Genomic DNA, 17,045 nt, shown 5'->3' with positions numbered 1-17,045 from the left:
ACAATTTTACATTTTAGCACCTCCTCGTACAAATAAAAAGGAAACATATTTCAAATTGATTTACTTTTATTGGTCAACTATATTAATACACATTTTAATGTATAAATAAGTGGAAATCAGATTTTGTAATATGTACGAAATATACCTAAAAAATGTCGTTTTTAATTTTACCTTTTACAGTAACCATTGTAACTATTATATCTACCTTTAAAAAGAATAATTAAACACTTTAAATTTTAAAAGCATTTTCATTTCAATCAAGTACGAAACAGGTACAATAACAGAATACTATATAATATTATAGATCTTCACAAATACTTGAAGTTAATTTATTTAGTTGACAACTTATTACTTAAATCTAAACATATCCATAAAGCCATATATTATTGTATGAAAATTACAAAAAATGTGCCGCTAAGTAATAAACTACACAAACTAAATAATTTTCATATAATTTTCTTAAGGAATACATTATTATAACAGTAAAAGATGGCAACACTGAAGAGAAAAGTTGAGAAATATTGACAATAATAGCACATTTAGAGGAATACATTTATTTTCATTAACGGTCGTTTATGTTTCATTCTCAAATTAATTTGTGTAAGTTAGCGATAACCAACATATTATATACCTGATCAGATCTCCCATAAAATCCGTGACTAGTATAACTCCAGATATTGCATTCAATTATTATTATCACAACGATTACAGTTGATATTCGCTAGCTTATACGTGACTATCGTATTGTTTACCCTGTATAAAATAAAAGAATAAAAATAAAAATTTTAATTCATCAATATAGGGAGAGTAAGCTAAAGTATCGCATCCAATTTTAAAATGCCTCAGATATAAATCTGGCAAGCCGTTTGCTATTTGCCCTTATAATTATTAGAACAAAGTAAATATATTATTTCAAAGTGCATTACAATATATCTAAACTTGTTTTATATTTCAATAAGGGCAAACAGTATTCCTACTATACGATTACAATACCGAAGCATGAATGGGCCGAGCAAAAAAATTTTGTCGACTCTCTCTTGATAATCTCGTGGTGTTTAAATAAGATTTTAATTGTTTACAGTTTTTGCTAAATTCGGCAACGTTCATAATACATGTCATGCCTCAATAACAATACATGAACAAAGAGATTGAGCGACATGTGATGCATATTTATTATTTTTGATAGGTATACAACTTCAAAGACATTTTTACAGAGATCCCATATCGACATATCTAAATAACTATAATTTGTAATTTCACATCGGTAGGTGGGAAATATTCGTATTTTTGAACAGGATAACATTCATGGATGTTTGATAAATCTAATCAAATCATAATTATAACACGTAACATTAAAAAATTATCGTATTAAAAAAAGTTTCCACATAATTTACTAAAATAGCACTTGAATGGAAGCGGGGTACATAATGAAGTTTGGATAATGGCTCTGGGATCTTCACATTATTATGAATTGTTATTCAATTATGAATTTATACCACATAAGTAAATAACATTCCTACTTTAAAATGAATGAAGCTATAATATTAAATGACTTAAGGCGATACATCTGATTTTAAATATATATATATATATATGTGTTAATGATAAAACGCAAAACCTTGTTTCGCAAATTATGTGCTTTAATACGGATATGGTATCTGGCCTCTTTATTTAATGTGTTTTTCTAGTGCCTTTCAAACTTCAAACTAACTTAGTAGAAAACTATGTGTACAAGGGGATGAAAAGTTGATAATATGTACTTGGAAAATAACAAAACAATTTACTTATGACATTTTATTTTATCATTTCCTTACATTAAGATTCAGGTATCTATTCTTTTGCGTTATTTCATTAACACGATATATATTATGTTTATCAATTTATATAATTTATACTTATATTCAATTTTCATATACAATACAGTTAAAATACATGAATGAACTCTTTTTTCGGAGTTTAAGTAGCTGCACTTAATTCCAGCATAGACATTAACTACCGAATATGTTTGTTTTAAACTAATATACAATATTTAATTGTTAGACTTTGAAACTAAAGCTGTTAATGCCGAGTATCATAATTTCTTTAAACGTAAAAAGTCAACAAGTAGCGGGACTTGACGTCATCGTTTTTTATCAATTAATAACAAATATTAATTCAAATAATATCAAATTATCATATACAAAATACAAATGTTTTTTTAAGTTTATAAATTTTCGGAACATATAACTATATAAAGGTTATTGCATATACACACATTTAACATATTTATGCGTTGATAATAACATGAAGGTCTAATGACTAATGAGTGACGAACTCATAAAAATTCACCGAGTAGGTACATAGACAGCCAATGTACAAAATCTACTTTCACCGTGTTAGTTTACTTAATAGTGATTTTTACAAATAAGTAATGTTACTTTAAAATTTCATAAAAATAAACAAACTTACACACACGATAACGGAATGCTTACCTATGTAATTCTACCAAATTAATTCTTTTAAAATGTCAAAGCACTAATGTTAATCATCGGGATACTAGTAAATAACAAATTGACGTCACAGTAAACTCTCGTTAAAAGCCCGCGATACGTTTTCACTATCAGATATTATATAGTACATTTCATAACGTAATGCTTATCAGTAAAATTATATTTTTCCCTACCAATCTGGAAATGTTTCATTTATATAGAATCCAGTGATGACCAAGGCTCGACACAACAAGAACTTAGTGTCACGTGAGTCATGCTTTTATTGTTTATTATTACATTAGCAAACTCTAATGTCACAACGTATCTATTATGAGATACAGTCCAGTCCATTATATAGTTTCAAGATCCTATCTATAGTAAAACATACGTTTATATAACATAATAATGCAATATGGAATCAAGATAATATTCATGTATACATCCTAACCTTACTATCACAAGTCAGATTATTCCTTCGGGCCTTCTACATGGGGCCTTCGATTATACTTACTTTCATCGCGAAATAATATATAGCTCGGCTGCCGAGAAGTAATGCGAGAACGAATGCTCCTACGTATGCTACATATACACCTCCTCCGTGGCTTTTCGCAGCAGAAAGAGTACCGAATGTGACTCCGAGAGCTATCGCCAAAACTATGAGTGCGAGAACCGCGAAAATCGTGCCTCGGACCATCGCCATCCGCGCTCCAACCGACGATACCTTGCGGCAGTGTGGGCATCGCACTGGCGCGTTTTTCAGTGGTTGATACTGAAATTATAACAATATTGACGCTTATTGGGTGTAATAAAATTTTAAAATTGTGACCTTCTGGTTCCCAATTTGGTATTCCAACCTTTATCACTTCTAGTAATTTTACAATAAGTACAAACATATTGCAGGAATATGAAATGACAAGTCGAAAAAAGAATTTGATGAAAATAACGGTTTAGAATATTTTTAGTTATGCATAACGCTTATCTAGAAAGAATACTTGATAAAAATTATTTTGACAGGACTTTGTTACATAGATCATTGAATACATTGAATTATTGGTCTACATAGGAAATGATTGTAACTTTATCATTTCGTGTTATCTTTAATGACACACATAGGTGTTTAAAGATATTTATTATTTAGAATACTCTCAATAAGCGTGCTGTTTCCTTTCTTTTAGTATATTTTGTGTCTTGCACAATTTTTTTTCTTTGTTGTGTAAAATTAATTTATTAATTCCGTCGTACTTCAACACACTTCAACTTTTAGGTTTTCTACACATAGCCAATGTGACAAAGCTACTTATATAGAAAATAATGTTTTTCCGTGCTACGTTCACTGTCCAGTGTCAGCTTACGACCGATAATGCGATAATGTATTTAGTGTCTTATGTTAAATGTATTCTGAGATTAACATAACCAGCTTCATACCATACAGAACAATATTTACTTATATATGTTTAAGCAAGTAAAAACCCTCCACGAATGAGTTTCCTTATGTAGTGCAATTTTTTTTCAGCGTCAACAAAGAAGAAGAAGACAATTTATACTATAATCGCCGGGTCGATATTTCCCATCCTCTTTTGTATAATAATATAGCTTTAAAAGGTTATGCGATGACCTATAAATAGAAATGTTGCTATAAAATTGCGTCTTTATCGAGCGACCTGATCAATATAGGTATAGGTTAAGATGGAAACCCTTAAAGTCCACCTTGTCTATAAATAACGACGAAAGTTTGACCATAAATAAAATTCAAAGTGCTATTAGTTAATATTTTTTTAGATACAAAGATTTTGTCCTTTTGAATTCCTTACATTGAATGCTCATGGATTAACCATTTTTCTGTCATTTTACTTCCGATATAATTACGCAAATGATTGCAATTCATTTGAGTTCTATGGTCAATTACTGGCAATCATCCATTGCAACCATTAAAAACAAATGAGACCTACCTATCTACCTACCTACCTAGTGAAGAAGATACATTATATACCTACCTACATATTATAAAGCATTCTACTGAGAACATTCATCGTTTTTGGAAACATCATTTAAAAATTCACATACATAATTACGTTTCAATCATTTCAATAAACACAAAGTACAGGCCGTCGCTCCATGCCCTGCACTATCCCAGTTTATTATTGACCTTGTTCTTTTAAGATGTGTTAGTATCGATAGCTCAATATTGACTAAATTACAATTCTAGCCTATTTTTTCAACATTCCTTATTATGCGTCAGAGCTCGCGCATGGACCGTTATGTGGCAACATTTTACTGTGTGATTGCATTGTTGGTAGTTGCTACCAACAATCTTCGCATATGTATTACACAATATACCCGCCACCCTAAAACTGAGGGCTAGCGGAACGGAGTCGCAAGATTGTTTGGTTAAGGTCAGAACTGGACAAAATTTAAATGGGATCAACCAAAAGGCACTAGCTTTCAAATAAATCATCAAAATCAGGCATCATTCACATTCACCCAATCGAAAGTTACAGTTTAGGTAACAAACGCAAAAAAAAAAGAATCTTCTCCTTTTTAGAAGTCGGTTGAAAAGAGGTATATGCAGGAGGAAGTACTTACACACACACACACAGAAGAATATTGCCATAGACCTCTACATACCCTCATAGGAGGCCCGTATCCTAACAGTGGGAATGTATAGAACTCACCAAAAACGTGTCCTGGCAATGCGCGCAAATGACGCGGCGCATGCCGGGCAGCGTGGGCACGGGCGGCGTGACGGGCGACGGCGCGAGGTTGATGATCCGCTTGCAGTCCGCGCGCGGACATGCGATGCGCTGCGACGACGACTTGCAGATCAGCAAGCAGTTGCAGGGGCAACGCACGTACTTCTTGCCGGGCGGCGCGTTCCGTATCGGCTGCAATTTGTATGATGCGATGTAGTGGCAATAAAATAAATACGAAAAAGAAATACGTTTTTATTTCCTACTAGAAACAAGACAAATGCAATTTTTCATTGTTGAAGTGAAAACTTCTTTAGCGGCGTTGGGTATAAAATCTTAAACTCGCGTCAGGACACGTGGCCTGATCGAAAAAGCGTAAGACGGATTTTTTTAGCCCTTATATTCCATGCGTAAGACGGATACCATTCCAAAATATCAAACATGCTGAACATTAATAATCAAGTTTTCACTTCTGCCGGCACTCCCGGAGTGCAACCCGTCTTTTTTTTTGTGAAACTTTTTTCAAAGAAATAAGAGTTTCTTTTGAATAACAAATATGAATAATATCATATTTTAGAGCTAACAATATATACAAAGCAGAACAATATATTTTTAACTGACCACAACAACCTTTGTGATAATAATACTAATCCTGACCCAATTTTGAGTTCAGTGACCTAATGAAATCTAAACAAATCTGCTTCATTACTGTTAAAGTTTAATTGAATAGAGATTGACACAAGACATGATGTTGGATAGGATTGAATTTGAAAAATTCCAATAACTTTTTTTAGGACCTATAAATCTGTAGTTGTTAGTTTAGACTAACAACTACAGAAGCAAGTACCACTTTACAAACTAGACAATATATTTAGATCACCTTCAATAATATTACCAGTAAAAGGTACAAAATTAAGGCAGTGAATGTCCTTTATCAGTAAAAGTATAATGGATATTTGAATGACAGAGATAAGAGTAAATAGACCATTTATTATTAAATAAATAATTATTCAATGAAATATTAAGGTAGAGGAGTAAATCTCAAGAATTTTTTTGGTTTATTAAATACAAGCATGAATTGAAACCTCATCAATGAACATAATACTATAACATCAATGCTATACATTTATGTTGAGCTCGTCAAGTGTGGTAAATATTGATAAGTAAGGTATCAAATTACAATTACTCATCCTTATGGTCAGTATTCTACAATCTCAGGTTTTAAGGACACACTTGTAATGATACAAAAGATTTGAATCAAATCAATTTGTCTTTCATATTGAAAAGTATGCATAATACTTTTCCAATAATGTATTTCAAATGTATTACGCAATTAACACATAAAACATAAAATGGACAAATAAATTTATTTCATTTCATTTAATTTCAATGTAATCAGTTATTGTGTGTTGTTACTATAATATAGGTATAGAATAACTGAAGAGAATATTGATCAAATTTTAAAAATTCCTATGTGCATGGCATTTATTATAAAATGAGCAAACAAGGAAAATATATTTTAAATGGTACAGTAATAAGCTAAGTTGAGAAATGTTTTTTATTTATTTTAAGCTAATAAGCCTATACATCAGTGAATATTGGGATAATTATAGCAACACAGTGCTGTCACAAACATAATAAAAAATCTAATTCTATTCATGTATAGCAAGCATCAACATTTAACTATCCTTTCACCTTGTTTGTAACAATAACACAAATCATAATCCATACTTAATTTAGTTAAAAAAACTTGTTGAACAACTCATGTAATGATCAGCCCATTATTGTATAACAAAATATATGTTATAACATGTTTGATACTCACCGTTGCTTCATTACATTCAGAACATTTTACAACATGCTGCTCCCTTTTACCAGATATGTCAATCATTGCTTGACAAACCCGGCAAGTGACCATTGGCGTGCCTGCTTGCTGGTAAGGTGGAGGAAGTTCATCCGGACCGATCGGCGATATGGTGCTGACATTCTCCTCCTCTGTCAATACAAAATGCCACAACCTTGCGTGATACAAATAACTACGTAACTTGTTGTTACGCTTTTATTTGGGATTCCATGTCAAATTAAACTAGTTGCACAATTTATAGATTTGAGAAAATAAAGGTAATACCTATATGGAGTCATTTTAGCAATGTTTAAAAACATAAAATAAAAATAAAAATTAGTTGAATCATCAGCTGTCAAAACAATTGTTCTGCTTTAAACTTACCATCTCTAAGCAGAGGCTGATTTTCACTTTGTCCATCACCCATGATGCTAACACTAATAATTTTTAATCAATTGTGCAGATATTTTGTTTATTACGATTTTTCCGAAATAAAATTGTAATACCAACTTAACTTCAGGTACATTCACAGAAAAAACTAAACCAGTTTGACAAATGACAATAAATCTTTCGGTGTTGCCGTATCCCGTATGACGACGTTTGAAGCCTATTATTTTGTAGATGTGATTGTAGACATAAATTATGATTTTATCTATGTTGAAAACGCGCTAAGAATTAAGAAATACTTCGATAAAATCGGAATTAGGTTATTTGTGATCTACATAATTTCTAAATTAAGTTTGGTTTCTATAATATTTAAGAAAAATAGAAAATACACGAAAATACACGTGCTTCATAATCAAAGCCACATTGACGCATATCCAGTATCTGTGCCAGTCTCTATGTCAGTAATTGTCAATGTCATAACCATGTGTTGGTTTGAGTGATTTGAATTTTGTATTAGATTTTTAAAGTTTGCATTTTTATTTCTAGGTATAATTGCTGAAATAAAAACCTGAAATGGAGACTAAAGTTCATAGGTTTAGGTATTATAATCCTAAACCAGAATCAATTGTTTGCGTTTCACATAATAAAAGCAACAAAAAGCTAGCTTTGGCCAGGTAAGTGATTTTATATCATAATTTTACTTCCATTTTATGTAGCATTAGGGATGTAACGATACATGATTTTGCCGATACGATACCGATACCGATATTTGTAGTAATGTATCGGCGATACCGATACCGATACCGATATCGATGGCTTGGTAGAAAATAAAAAGTTACCAACATTTAACAGAGACTCAACTGTTAATCATATTCTTTTAAATAAAAATGCCAAATCAAAAAACAACAAAACCATTTATTTTAGTATTATTATTTTACAAAGTCAGTTAAACTTTAAGTAATACACATACAATCAGTGCCTAATAAAAGTTTACTATTGGTAGAGTTTTTTCAGAAAACAAAGTGCGCACGCGCATCGGCCTCCCGCATCGTTCATTGGGCAATGGGCGCGGTTTTTCGAATTGTTTGATATCGGTATCGGTTGTTTTATTATCGGCGATACCGATATATCGGCTTGCCGATTATATCGGCCGATATATCGGTATCGGTATCGGTATTGTTACATCCCTATGTAGCATTATTAACATCATTGTACTTTTTACAATTTTCAGAAAGAATGCGTCAATTGAAATATGGGACATTAAGCATGCCCCATTCCTCTTGCAATGTATACCAGGTGCTGAAAATGCTTCTGTGGAAGCTTTAGGTTGGGTGAATGATAGACTTCTATCAACTGGTCTTGGAGGTGCATTATTGGAATGGGATCTTGATACACGTCGAATCAAGAAAACTGTCATGCTCACTGGTTATGCAGCTTGGTGTTTAGATGTTAATGACAACAATACAGCAGTTGCGGTTGGAACAGAACAAGGCTATGTTAATATCTATTCAGTTGAAAATGACGATATAGTTTATCAAAAGCTGTTTGACAAACAAGAGGGTAGAATACTGTGCTGTAAATTCGATAAGACTGGCAATGTTCTTGTGACAGGTATGTTATAGATATTTTAAATATACTACCAAATAAACATTTTTTAATTCTAATACTGTTCTATAATATTCAATGTACAATTTTTTTCTAGGTTCCATTGATACTATCAGAGTATGGAATGTAGATTCAGGACATGCAACTTGTCGGATTTCTTGTAAAAGAAGGGGGAAGGAGGTTATAGTATGGAGTGTTGGAATATTGTCTGATAATGTTATTGTTGCTGGCGATAGTCATGGTAGACTCAGTTTTTGGGATAGTGTAATGGGAGATCAGGTTTGTACAAAGGAAATATGTAATATTAATTTTTGACTAATTTTTTCTAGGTTTATTTAAATAATTAATATTACAACAAGTGACCAAAATGTTTTAAGAATTTGGTTAAAGATTACTTACTAATAACTAAAATCATTACAGATTGAGTCCTTTGCAACTCAAAGAGCAGATATATTATCTGTGACAATATCAGATGATGAAAAATCTCTATACTGCAGTGGCATAGACCCAATAATAACAATGTATGTTAAAGTTGACAATACTGGCGACCAGTCTGGAACACAGTGGGTCAAAAATATACAAAGAAATATTCATGAACATGATGTGCGGTAGGTTCATATAATTATGTTGCTACATTTTCTATTAGGGATACTTATATAGAAGAGTTATGGGTACCTTCTAAGGAAGTGTACATAAATTTACATTTTTGTCAAGTGTTTTTAAAAATAATTATTCAATTTATTAAGCTAAACATATAGGAATATTAATTGTAATGCATTTAGAAAATTTTATAGCCATGATTTTATATGTATTTAAATTTGTTATTGGATATCTTGCTCACTTAGCAATTTGTGTGCTGATTTAAATAAAAATTGGATTAAATACTTTCACCATTAATTAATGGTCTCTTTTTGATTCTTGTTATGAGTGCCATTTAGTTTTAAATATTGCCTTAACAATATGTTTTTCTCTCTTTGTTGCTACCCAACAAATTAAAGATGAACATATAAAGGACAACATTAACAATGGTTACATACAATCCAGTTGTTTTAATTTTCATTAATTATTTTCAGAGGACTTGTCATTAGTGGTGAAAGGTTAATATCCGTGGGGGCAGATGGATATCTTACACTATCTAGTTACCCACCAAAAAAAGTTATGAGAATCCCACCTATGATACCCAGCCCTCGTACAGCATTTTGTGCCCTGAAAAAATCACTACTACTTAGGTATGTAAGAAAGCCAATGCTTTTAAAATTATTTATATCATAGTAATTAAAGGAAAATGCATGACTACAGAATTTTTTATTACTAGCTGTACTATGTGGTTTCCCCCGCAGACGAATCCACGGCGAAAAGCTAATATTTCGCAATGTTAATCTGGTATATAAGCTACTTCACTGCCAAGTATCAACAAATTCTGCTAAGTCGTTTTTGCTTGAAAGAGGAACAATCACGTGTACATTCTTAGAAAGTTCCTTGTTTATAAGATTCTTAGGATTTCTACTACTTAAGTTTCTTCCTTAGTATATAATATCTTTTGCAAAAATATTTCTTATCTTTAGGTATAGTAATCACTTGGAAGTGTGGCAACTCGGATCATATGCACGAGATGATAGCGGCCAAATAATAGTTGACAGTAACATCAAAGAAGAAACCCAAACAAAGAAATCAGGGGACTTAGAGAATGATACGACTCTATTCCATATCAACAACCAACAAAAGGAAAGAAGCTTAAAAGTAACTGAAGAACCCATTAAACTTGTATCAATACAAGCAAAATCGAAAAAACAAATTGTATGCTCTGAAATGTCGCCAAATGGAGATCTCATTGTGTATTCTACAGAGAGTGATATAAGAATGTTAAAATTGGTAAGTGTTTTTTTGTTAATTTCGTGTGTCAAGTCTATTATCATTTATGATGTATTTGAATACATCAAAAATTATTCAGGTTATGGATGTCGTTTGGTTATGGTTATGGGTTAGATTTATTTCTCTTTTTTCTGAATATTATGTTTTGTTTATAGGATGAAGATCAGGGTAATATATCGCTAAGCAAAGTCATTATAAATGGTGTGAAGGCGTGCGATCGAATTGTTTTCACAGAAGATTCTAAAAAAATGATTGTGCATCATAATTCAGAGTTGTTCCTTCTACAAGTAGACCCTGATGCTGGGGCCTCTGTTACAAATTCTGTATCAACTGTTAAACGTAAGTAAATAAGCGTCGAATTAAGCCATTACTGGTGCATAACATTCATATGAATAAATGCATTGGGCAATGTTTAAAATTATATTCTTGTTTGAAATTAAATTAATTCTTTTCATCATTAATTAATAAAAAATATGATATATGATTGATTCCTTTATAAATGATAATGAAATGATAACATTGAGATAGCAAGTATTGTCATACATATGATCGAACTGTCTTGTTAAAATATATTTAAGGGTAGAAATATTTTATTCACCAGAATGTTCTAAAATTTAAATCCATAAATGTTTGTATTTTTAGATTTAAAAGGCAAACCCATCCTTCATCTAGTAATATCAGAAAATTACCCACAAGGTTATATTCTGGCCATAGCCAATGTTAAAGGAGATATATCAGTGTGGGGGTTGAAGAATAAGAAATTGTGTCACATGTATGATGTACCGAAACACACTTGTATTCCATCCAGTATGGCGATAATCAACGGGCTACTTGTTATCGCTTATGTTGACCAAAAGGTAGGTACGAATTTATTCATTCAACAGCCAAGTTATGTTTGTTTATCTTAATAATAATAATAATCCGTAATACTTTAATACAAATTATAAATCAAATAACACTTATCCCTTTAAGTAGTTGTCTCAATAAGTTTCAAATGATGTATTTGTCATTTAAGAAAGATAGAGAGGAATTAATTTCATAAAAAAAAAAATATTTTGTGATGACGAAGAATAAGATTCACAAAAGTCATTTGTATTTATAGATTTACTTTATTTTAATAAATATAACATCTTAATATATTTTAATATTATAAAAGGTGATAGAATACGATATAATGAAGGAAAAGATGTGGAGTTGGCCCCAACACGGCAGCGTTCCATACTGGGCGAGCCGCAACATGGCCGCCAAAACGATAAGCAAGCATCCCGCGAGAAACGCGTATGTTTTTACCGATGAGGTTTCCCTTTGGGCGGTGGAAAAAACTGCTGTGAGTATTAAATAGTGTACTTATTAAGTAGCACGCAAGAAAATGAAAAACAATGTTTTATAACTCATTAATAATGTAGATTCAAATAATTTTTAAAATCAGATAGTCATATCTTTAAATTGCCTTTAAATCGACATATTTGCATTTTACTCATTTATAAGTATACAAAATTTTAATTACTGTACACTTTAATTATTCACTAAGGGCCGATTTTTCAATCGCGAGATAAACAGTCTAATAACTACCCCTCGAATAGATTTATTCAATTATTTATCTAACTCATTACGGCTCGCCTATTTTTCAATCGTGATTTATTTGATGAATAACTATCTGACCAAATATTTCCATATTGGCAGCACTGCTCTCGGAGTGGCGAAACAAACATATTAAATTAGTCAGGTTAGAGCGGGATAGAGTCAAATCTTGCAATTTGTCAACAACCGTCATTATGACTCACGTCAGGAGTGCACTTGTCTTCTATGATTGTTGATTGTTGTTTTGATTCGAGTAAGGAGTTTGGTTAAATTTTTGTTTCAATTTATATATTTTACGATGGAAACGACATACTTAAAGGCAGCGTTCGGCAAATTTTCAATGGCATGGTCATCAGTACTATCAAAAACATCAATTTCAATATGATTTCAATTGATAATAATTATATAGAAAGAGGTTTAATTGTTAATAATTCTACGCTCAATGTTATGACATACGAAAATATCTCAAATTTGACGCGTCAGTTGTCAACTCAAAAGCCCAGTCGAATAGCGCGCTATCTGGCCGTTGGAGCGGCAAATAGATTTATTCCTCAAATAACGTAGTTATTCGATAGATAAGTCCTATTCGTCTATTGAAAAATTGAATATTTTGTTAACTGAAGAATAAAGTCTATCTAGCTGTTTATCTGGGCATTGAAAAATCGGCCCTAAGTAAACAATGACGTTGTCTTTGAATAAAGAAATAAAATACATGATAAATGTCGTTTTATTCATGACACTTAAAATTCTGATTTCAGAGCCAGTCCGTCGAACCAAACAAAAAAAAGGTTCCAATGAAAAATAACGACAGATTAGGGGTCAATGTGATGCCAGTTAAGGTGGGTGTTGTTTTTTATGTTCAATGCTTTTGTGAATAATAAAAAGGCAATACTATAATGTCTACAGTTAATGTTGAATATAAAAGGTTAAAAGGATATTTGAAAAAAAATAACAATAATATTTTTGGGTATAGGTTGTATGTGGGTTGTATATCTTCTTAATTTATTAATTTTACATAAAATAATTTATTAAGTCTACTTAAACAATATAAAAATACAATAAATAAAATACCTTGAAATAAAAAAGTAATTCATAGAAACAGCGAGATTATTCCGTTACTCTTATACTTACTATTATTAATGATTTTAAAAACAAAGCTTAAATAATATGTCATAACTACTAGGGTTTTATTCACTTTTTAATAATATTTCAGTATTTGGCGGGTTTCCACTGGATAGCGGAAGACGAAGCAGTGATCGTAGAAGTACTGCCAGAGAACATAATTATGCAATTACCTCCAGTAATGGTTACTAAGAGACACAATATATCCACCAAAATATAACATTTTTATTCAAATTTAGACTTGTTTTATTTATTTCTGGGAAATAATTTTATATTGAATATTGTTTAGATACAACATATTAACGGCCGGTTTCACAAATAGGTTAACAACTTAACAAATAGGGACATTAGGGACATCAACAATCTATAAAATAATGCATATGTTCTTTTAAAATACTAACAAAAATTCGACGTTATAATGATAATTATATTGGAATTTTTATTGAATATGTAGTAATTTTTCATAAGGTGACACGCAAAGTTGTTGTGGTTGTGCCCAGATATCGTCCTGTATGTCGTAGCGCGATGGTGGTAATTTGTATGATATAGGGTCTCCTTCCACGCTCCTGTACATATTAAAATATTATTATATTCATAACAAACATATTTTCCCTTTATACCTACAATCATCAATTTAAGATTGGATCAAATATTAGAAATTAATCTCAAAATATTATATTTTATTAGACATAACCATAGAAATCTAAATAATAATTTGGAAAATCCAAAAGTGCACGCCTCATAATTTTTTTTTTTAATAAATATTTATTAATAATTATTATTTTTGTTTATTTAATAACAATTAAACCACATCGAATCAGACCCTGAAAAATGAAAGGGTTCTATTCCTGAGCATACTCAAGCGTAAGAGAAAAAAAAAGACTCGATTAGTAAAGTATTTCGGTCGCTATCGTGTTAACAAGAAAAAGGATCCGCACATACAGACACACGGACGTCCAAGACAGAACTTTTTTAAACTGTTTTTTAACTAGTTTAAATAACAAAAATGACATCAAAAATATCATGAACGTTAAAAATAGTGTTTTTTCTTAATATGTGTGTGTATGTATTATCTTACAAGTGCAATGTATGATACATAAAGACATTTTAAGTTTGAAAAATCAGATGTTTTGCGCGAAGTGACAGTAGTACCCACCTCAACGCTTCGCTTATGAGGCGTGCAATAAGTATTATTTATTTAGATTTCTATGGACATAACTTTAGCAGTTTTATTTCAAAGTAAAAAAAATAAACCACTTTCAAGAATTGAATCCAATGAAAATATAATATTCATATTATGACAGTAATACGCCCAACTCGTAGAAATATTTTTTACAATCACTGTTATTATTTAGAAAATATGAAACGTAATAAAGTCTTTGTAAAAGGGCAATATTCTGTGACGAGTACGAAATGGGTCAGACTCATACTACAAAGAGTCACTTACCGTAAGGAGTTGACTACCGCGAAATCTTGTAAAATAAGGTTTGTTTTTTCGTTCCTTTTTATTATAATTGCGTACGTTGCTGAATAAATATACATGAGCTAATAAATACATACGACTTATAAGTATATTACCTATACTTCACATTGATTTATTGCATATGTTAATATTGTAAAGAGTGATAATAATCTGTTTTTCTTCCACATAGGTGTGAAGAGAAATGATTGATTGATAACTTACCCAAGGAAAACCATTGTTTGTTTATAAGGATCGTAGATTTGGCCTGGTGCTAGTGGTGGTCTGGTCGGGTAATTCCGAGGCGTGTAGACAAGTCTTCCGAATTTTTCCAGCGTACATTTAGCTCGGTGACCAATCATGCCTGTTATTAAAGTGTAGAAATCAGGATAAGTTATTATTGAATTGAATTAATTTAAGCTCTTATAAACAAAAACAATATGTAAGTTATGACTGAATAAAGGATTAGCTTAAAAGCAGAATACCTGTAAGTACATGGCTCATTCATTAGGAAATCAATCTATTTTAATTACAACGATTTAATGTTATTTAATAGTTAATTAAATTCATAAATTATTATAGATAGGTATATTTACCAGAAGTAGTAGGTGGTAGGGGTTTTGGCGAAGGTTCTACTGCTACAGAATCCTTAGGTTTCTCGGGCTTGCAACTTACAGATCGAAGAGCAGCACGGTATTCTTGAAGATTTAGTCCTGAAAAAAAAAAATTAAACTTTATATTAACTAGTTAACTAACTAATCATTTGTAAGTACCAACTTCCGCTACGCTACTACGCTAAATAATACGAATTTGTGATAAATAATGACAAAAACCTAGCACCGTTTGTACGTGTATTCTAATATACATATATTATGTAGAGGTAAATAACTATATCATTCAAAATTTATTATTTTGTAGCCGGGCTGCGTACCTAACGTAGGTAACGTTGTTATATTACTTAGTAAATATTTTATAGGGATTTTTACTAAAGCCTTAAAATTCATGCTCATATTCTATTAAAAAGGTACGTATTATAGTACATACTACAGATAAGTTTTTACCAATTTTTTGTGCTTCCTCCTCTTGAATTTCTCTCAGGTGTTTATAAAAGCCCCATCTTTGGGGCCAGAGGCGGGCTGCTTCTTTCTTTTTTTTCGTCACAGATGCCCTGAAAATGTCATGAAACTTACGTTTTATTAAACTCTAAACAGTTACATAGTAGATAATACCATAATAATACATAATTGAATTTAGTATTTGAATAGGTTACTGATTTAATTAATTACTAAATGTCGTACAAAATCCCCTCTGCCTTGACTGGATCTATTGAAGGTTCTTTTCGGGCTCCAACCCCTGTATTAGCCTGGTTGGTGTTTTCCATTGACACAAACTTTTATTCTATGAAGAAATACTCCAAATATTGGAATCTACACTCCAATAAATCGACCAAATGAAGCGTTGCTATCGTATAAAAATGTATACCTAAGTACTTACCTACTACCTATACCGCTATAGTTTCTGAAAATGGTATTAGTTAGGTACAATCAACTATATTATTATATTTAAGCTTGAAAGCTTCGTCCTTTGTTGTTAAAATTTATTAGATAAAATTCGTTACTGTATTTTATCCTGTGATTTTATCGTACAATTATAATATGTATTTGAAATTGGAACGAATTGCGCATGCTCCGTAAAAGCTATGTAAAGAACATTAATAATTGTGGTTCGTCCTCTAAGCGAACTCGTCATAAAAAGTCATTAAAACTTTTCCCCAGTAATTAGTTCTTTACGTTTATATTCTACTTCTTGGTGCTATGAAAATTTTCTTAATTAAATTAATGATAGTGCGCCTGCCTACCTGCCTACACGGACCTAACTATTATCGTCATATTAATACAGACTCATAATGATATTGGTTATGAGTACTTATAATATGATAAATTCGTATAAATTTATTTGTAGGTAACCCATTACTTCTTAATCCTTCCTTTATCACCGTCATCCTTTCCTTCGAAATTCCT

At 31.3% G+C, this 17,045-nt stretch overlaps 3 protein-coding genes across 3 annotated transcripts; 1 reads left to right on the top strand and 2 right to left on the bottom strand.

The window, feature by feature from the left end:
• Positions 1–293: 293 nt before the first annotated feature.
• Positions 294–7,571, bottom strand: LOC149483980 (type 1 phosphatidylinositol 4,5-bisphosphate 4-phosphatase). The gene is made up of 4 exons (XM_089701594.1): positions 7,383–7,571; positions 6,981–7,150; positions 5,141–5,350; positions 294–3,237 (listed from the first exon to the last, which is right to left on the bottom strand). The coding sequence occupies exons 1-4, from the start codon at positions 7,423–7,425 to the stop codon at positions 2,953–2,955; spliced, it is 708 nt and encodes a 235-aa protein (XP_089557720.1). The 5' UTR covers positions 7,426–7,571; the 3' UTR covers positions 294–2,952.
• Positions 7,572–7,845: 274 nt separating this feature from the next.
• On the top strand, positions 7,846–13,799 carry l(3)72Dn (UTP4 small subunit processome component l(3)72Dn). Its single transcript, XM_089701575.1, has 11 exons — positions 7,846–8,059; positions 8,617–8,996; positions 9,088–9,269; positions 9,411–9,598; positions 10,064–10,219; positions 10,556–10,862; positions 11,018–11,201; positions 11,505–11,719; positions 12,019–12,189; positions 13,202–13,282; positions 13,657–13,799. The coding sequence occupies exons 1-11, from the start codon at positions 7,959–7,961 to the stop codon at positions 13,783–13,785; spliced, it is 2,094 nt and encodes a 697-aa protein (XP_089557701.1). The 5' UTR covers positions 7,846–7,958; the 3' UTR covers positions 13,786–13,799.
• Positions 13,778–16,420, bottom strand: LOC149483978 (uncharacterized). Its single transcript, XM_089701632.1, has 5 exons — positions 16,323–16,420; positions 16,086–16,192; positions 15,621–15,737; positions 15,250–15,388; positions 13,778–14,131 (listed from the first exon to the last, which is right to left on the bottom strand). Exons 1-5 carry the CDS (start codon positions 16,403–16,405, stop codon positions 14,005–14,007), a joined length of 573 nt encoding a protein of 190 aa, XP_089557758.1. The 5' UTR covers positions 16,406–16,420; the 3' UTR covers positions 13,778–14,004.
• Between the last annotated feature and the right edge of the window lie 625 nt (positions 16,421–17,045).

This window comes from Colias philodice, chromosome 12, assembly GCF_061535455.1.
Source record: "Colias philodice isolate Cphi_HAF_F1 chromosome 12, ilColPhil1 Martin Lab GWU primary, whole genome shotgun sequence".
Lineage (NCBI taxonomy): Eukaryota > Metazoa > Arthropoda > Insecta > Lepidoptera > Pieridae > Colias > Colias philodice.
Note: the sequence above shows the minus strand (reverse complement) of the source record. Positions and strands in the feature narration are given on the sequence as shown.